Consider the following 5,827-nt stretch of genomic DNA (forward strand, 5'->3'; position numbering starts at 1 on the left):
TTTCTATTTGTTATGGTGAAATCACAAAACAAAATCCAAACAAAGTGTCTCTGCTCTTGATATAAAATCACTGATGAACATCTTTGGTTTTAATAAGAAAAAAAAAAGAAATTGATTTAGAATCCAAAACCTCTGGCACGCTTAACAAAAATTTTACCACCAGTCCAGTAGGTCTCACCAATGTTTAATGCATTTTACTGTTTTGAAATAGGTGACATGACAGCGTTATCGTTAATTATATACATTTTGATTTGGACTTACAGTAGCAGTGATTCATACAGAAATGTACAGTATATAATTCCAAACTTTTTCTCCACAACTCTCTGTTCCTCCAGTGAGTGTGAGCTGATCTTTAGGGTGCCACTTCCTGTGGGCCCCTGGCTGAAGGTGAAGGAAGCAGGTGTGACTGAAGTTCTTCTGGAGGAGTTTGTCCTGAAGCCTCTACTGGCCTTGAACTCTCTGAGTCCTACAGCAGAGCTCTACCGGCTGAAGAGGAAGATAATGGACAGTCCCGTCAACTGTGAGTTATTATGAGTGTTTAGCTCTCACAGGCCTTCAGAATGTTTACCAGGAAGTACGAAGTCTGACGTAGTCAGGCTAATTGTGATGATTCCCAAAAAGACAATCTACTTACTATAACTATAAGTAACTTTGCAACTATACGTCTACTTATTCTACTAACCCTAACCTGTCTACTTACATTCTATTGTGTTTTAGTTGACATGTAGTAGAATTTGTTAGTAGAATGTCAAAAATGGACTACTGAAATAAAGTCTAAACCAAAAGTCATAGAGGTAATAAAGTAAATGATGACAGAAAAAAATGACTTGATGACTTGACTTGGTAGATTTTTCCCTAAACCTAACTACGTACCCGGGTCTCGTCTACAAATCGACGTCCCCGAACGTCTACTGTCGACGTTTAGTCTGTCTGGGTCTCGTCTACAAATCGACGTCCCCTGGGTCTCGTCTACAATCGACGTCCCCGTTCAATAATAGTCACCTAACTAACTTGCTTCCCTAAACTAGCTTACTTGCTGTGCAGCAATGATCGACAAACAGACTTCAGCAAATGTCCTCTAAATGCTTTAATCACGGCCGGAGGATCTCTCGAGCAGTTCTCAGAGAATCTCCCCCAAGAAGCAAGGCCGGAGGATCTCAGACAAATTCCATTGAGAATCCCACCAGTAATAAGAATACAACAGTTTTTATAGAATAAGGGGTATGGCAAAATGGCATGAAACATTACATAATTTGATTGGTTCTTTTAGACAAGCCCTTCTGTTGCCAGGTAATGATTTCTTCATAATCACAGGGTTTCAAACCTAGTCATCTGTCTAGTTTCATTTCCCCTATTTGTTATTTATACACACACACACACACTCAAAGTCATGAGTTTTCCCTTGGTTTCGAACAGTACATTTTGTTCAAATGTTAGATGTTAGAGTTACAAAAAGTTTGATATACAGTACAGTTTACTTTTTTATTCATTAAAAAAATCTATCACACTTATTTCACACATTATTCTTCATTTGTACTTCATTTCCTCTGTCCAGATCAGGCATTTCTAGTGGCAGATGTCTATTTGGTGTCATTTGATGGACATCTGTTCAAACTCCCAGCATCCTGTGACTTCATCCTAGCAACTGATGTCATCAAGCAAACCTTCAGCATTGCACTTAAATCTGTCAGGTTCAAACGTCGCTCGCTTGAGGTGCAAATGCAAAACACGATGATTGCAATTCACCCAAATGGAGAGGTACATTTTATTGGTATTTTGATGCCCAATATTAGTGTCATGGCTAATTTAGAATCTGAAAAATTAAATATCATCTAATTAATCAGATTTATACAAAAAATTTCGATTTTAGGTGGAAATTAATTGCCAAGTAACGCACATACCATACACTAACGACGAAGTGGCTATCAGAAAAGATGGGAACATCATTGAGGTGTCCAATGAGAGAGGACTTCGGGTCTCATGTGATCATCATCTAGAGGTTTGCAGTGCGATCCTAGAGGGATGGCTTCACGGTAAGATCAGTAGCTTTGTTTACTAAATTACTTCCAGAACTAATTTGTAGCAATACAATTTTGCCAAAACTCAAGACAGTTCTACCATGTGCTTCGAGCTCTGATGGTATATGCTATTCTTTGACAAATAAATAAATAAAAAGGAATTGACATAACAAATAAACACACTACCTCAAACTTTTGAATGGTACAAAAACAAAAAATGTGTATATACATTTTTTTTTTTTTTTTTTTTTGTGGTAGCAAGTGAATTTTTTCAATCAATAACTTTAATATATTTTAAAATTTTATTTATTCTTGTGATGGCAAAAGTTGTTGCTGATTTGAGTACATCAATTGCAATGCTTCTTGGAATAAACAGCGAACGCCTTCATAAAATACTTTTTTTTTTTTTTCAAATAAATGTTTTTCTTTGTGTTTAATGTTTTTCTTTGTGTTAAATGTTTTGAAGTTATGATTCATCTCTGAGCTGGCTGGTTTAGTTCAAGGCCTAGAACAACTTTTAAGTGGTTATGAAAAAAAAATCATTGTGAAAAATTCCTCTTGCACCAAGGAAAGTGTTTGTGTGTGTGGGTGGGTGGGTGTAGGTTGTGGTGGGGGGAGGGGGAGGGGGGGTAGTATTCACTTCTCCAGAATAATGTTAATATTCTGTAACATGATGTGTTAAGAGATTTAATGGCACTTAAAACCACTGCTGCCTACAAAAGGCTACTCTCTGGTTGTGGTAAATCATTCTAAAATGATCATGGTCTAACACGTTATTTTAATATATCGTTTTTCAGGTGTGTCCACTGGTCTTTTAGGAACCAATGATAACGAGGCAGCTAACGAGCTTCTTCTCTCAGATGGCTCCTACACACACAGCGTGCTTCAGTTCACTCACAGCTGGCAGGTAGCGAAATAAACCTGTGAGGAATGTTTAGCATTTGAGATCACAGCACAACTAAAACAGACAGACACCAACCACAGCACTATTATTTTGCTTCATATGTACATAGCCTGCGCATGCTTTTTTGTATGTCATATAATAATGTTGAATGAAATGTTTTTTCATTTCAACTCATGTACTCTGTCATTTCAATCCGAACATGAATTTCTTCCACTGAACAAAAATGTGAAACTTTGGAGAATGTTCACACTGCTCTTATCCATTCAGTCATATGTTGACCTGTCAAGATCCAAAAAAAGGCAAACAGCACCATAACAATAACAACTCTCAAATTTAATTTCCAGCAGTGTTCTTTTATTTATTTATTTATTTATTTATTTTTCATGTTAATTTTAGTTTTAGTTAAATCATGACAACTCTTAGAATACAGTAGCTTTAGCATGTTTATGAATATGGCAATGTTAATATATTTGGTCTTGCCGGAATAGATCTGATGTTGCTGCTGCTGCAGAGCAAATATGGACTGATAATAGATATACAGACACGCTGCTGTGAGAATGTAAGATCTGCTGAAGCAGCTGCGTAAATAGACATAACATAAATCCTGTAACAGATCCAGGCAGGTGGAGCTGGGGGAGGTGGAGGGTTTCAGAGGAACTCTGATAGCGCGATACAGCACTAGCCTACAGCAAACACTGAACCAGACTATTTAAATGTTGAGCATGCAATCTCATTGGCTGCTGGATTAGCAGAGGCCAATCAGCTTGTGCCATGCGGTAATCATGTGATTGCTTGCAGATTGCATGTAAATGACCTATTAGAGTTTCATGTCTGGACTATATATTTAAATTTGTAGTCATTTTGGTTAACGATAATAACCCTGATTTGTTGTTGCATATTTTCAAATTCATGAACTGTGACATCTCAAAAACATCTTTTGTGTTGCACGGAAGAGAAGAATGTTATGCGGATTTTGAACGACACAAGGGTGACTACAGAGTGCGTGGCTCTAATGTGATATTTTGATGCCCTTTGCTTTAGGTGGATTCGGAATGTGCCGGCAGGAAAGCTGAAATCTGCCAGAATGGCACTGCCGACTCCCTGTGGTGCAAATTTCTGTTCTCCTCCACAAATTCTCCTCTGAGTCCCTGTTTCAGAGTGGTAACTACTGTCCTCTGTTTTCTCTCACTCAACGACATGTGCTAACAATTACATGCCAGTGTATATAAAGATCCCTTTGATTAGATTGATCAAAAGACATCCACTCCTCGGGGGAAGTGAGGAAATTCAAAAGAGAATGAAAGACTGCAATAGTAAACAACACAATGAACTTCAGATGAAGAATTCTCTCTGTCGCACTGTTTTTATTTTTCACGTTGCGTTTATGAGCGTTCATTTTTTCGGATCTTTTATTAGGTGGACCCTGTGCAGTTCGTGCTGAAGTGTGAAGGATTGGAGTGCATAAGTGATGAGCGTGCAGATGTTTCCAGACCAGACTTTTGCACACTGGCCTCTGCCTATATCCATCTATGCAATAGAAACTATGTTCCACTGGAGCTGCCAGTGCAGTGCGGTCAGTATTCTCCCTTCTCATGATGAATGCATACAAAATCTTTAACTGCATTTTAAATAGATAATCACTAGGACTGCACAATTTGGTCAAAAAATCACGTTGAGAATAATTTGACAAATATTGGGGTTGTAGTATGATCTTGGAAATGGCGAGCATGTAATATGTCTTTTGACTGCATATCAAAGCTAAAAGAAATGAAAAGCCACACAATCACAATGAAACACCAAGTCTTGTCAATGAAACACCAAGAGTGTGCCAAAAAGATTTTGTGAACATCCTTCTTTTTTTTTTCTTTAGTTACTCTTCACCCTTGCTGTAAGTCCTATATAAAAGACACAAACTCAGCTGAAAAGGGCTGTACTGAAAGTGAACTGAATGAAATGTTTTTTTTTTTTTTCGAACATACTGTATCTGGGCTTGAAAATAGAATCAAATTACTTTGGTAAAGTTTTTGTCTAAGTTCACTTTTCATTCACACTGTTTTTTTAAACCAGTCTTTTAATCATCTATAATGCGTCTCCTTCTCCTCCTCCTCCTCCTCCTCCTTCTTCTCCTTCTCCATCTTCTCCTTCTTCTCATCCTTCTACTCCTCCTTATCCTTCTTCTCCTTCTCTTCCTCCTCCCTTTCCTCCTCCTCCTCCTCCTCCTCCTAGACAAATGCACCACAGACTCAAAGCTAACTGAACTCGTGCTTAGACATTTGTGTGGTTCAAGCACATATTGTGATCCATTCTGAGGCTAACTGAACTGATGAAAACATTGTGCCATCACATACAGACTTTATTTATTTGATTAAATCACTGAGTTTTGCTAAAGTATTCACAATATTCATAATTCTTGTGCTTTAATTTCAGTGTAAGAGGTGTCCGGTTTACTGCAGAGATGCTGTGATTCCAGTCACAGGAAAGGAAGTGTCAGCTGACCTATTTGAAATGTAAACAGGGACATGTGCAAAATCATTACTGTTAGTATCTTTATTACTAATACTATTATTATTATTATTATTATATACTACTATGACTAATTATAGATTAAATGAATTTGCCGTTCACTCTTAAAAATAAAGTTTCCAAATGGGGTTTTCCCAGTGATGCCATAGAAGAACCAAATTTTTTCACAGTTCTTTAAAGAACTTTTTTTCTTCTTAATGTAAAGAACATTTTAATAATCTAAAGAACCTTTTCCATTATAAAGAACCTTTTGTCAACTGGAAAGGTTCCATAGATGTTAAAGGCTCCTCATAGAACCATCGATGCCAATAAAGAACATTTATTTTTAAGAGTGTATACTATGCAGTATTTCACGTATCCAAGAACATAGATTTTTTTATAT

At 37.1% G+C, this 5,827-nt stretch overlaps 1 protein-coding gene across 1 annotated transcript; it reads left to right on the top strand.

Annotated features, from left to right (window-relative positions):
* Positions 1 to 440: 440 nt before the first annotated feature.
* Positions 441 to 4,518, top strand: LOC308695621 (apolipophorin; the record flags this gene model as incomplete). Its single annotated transcript, XM_081373806.1, has 6 exons — positions 441 to 520; positions 1,556 to 1,758; positions 1,871 to 2,033; positions 2,816 to 2,925; positions 3,964 to 4,083; positions 4,339 to 4,518. Exons 1-6 carry the CDS (start codon positions 502 to 504, stop codon positions 4,516 to 4,518), a joined length of 795 nt encoding a protein of 264 aa, XP_081229932.1. The 5' UTR covers positions 441 to 501.
* Between the last annotated feature and the right edge of the window lie 1,309 nt (positions 4,519 to 5,827).

Source organism: Scardinius erythrophthalmus (genome assembly GCF_964197995.2).
Source record: "Scardinius erythrophthalmus genome assembly, chromosome: 9".
Lineage (NCBI taxonomy): Eukaryota > Metazoa > Chordata > Actinopteri > Cypriniformes > Leuciscidae > Scardinius > Scardinius erythrophthalmus.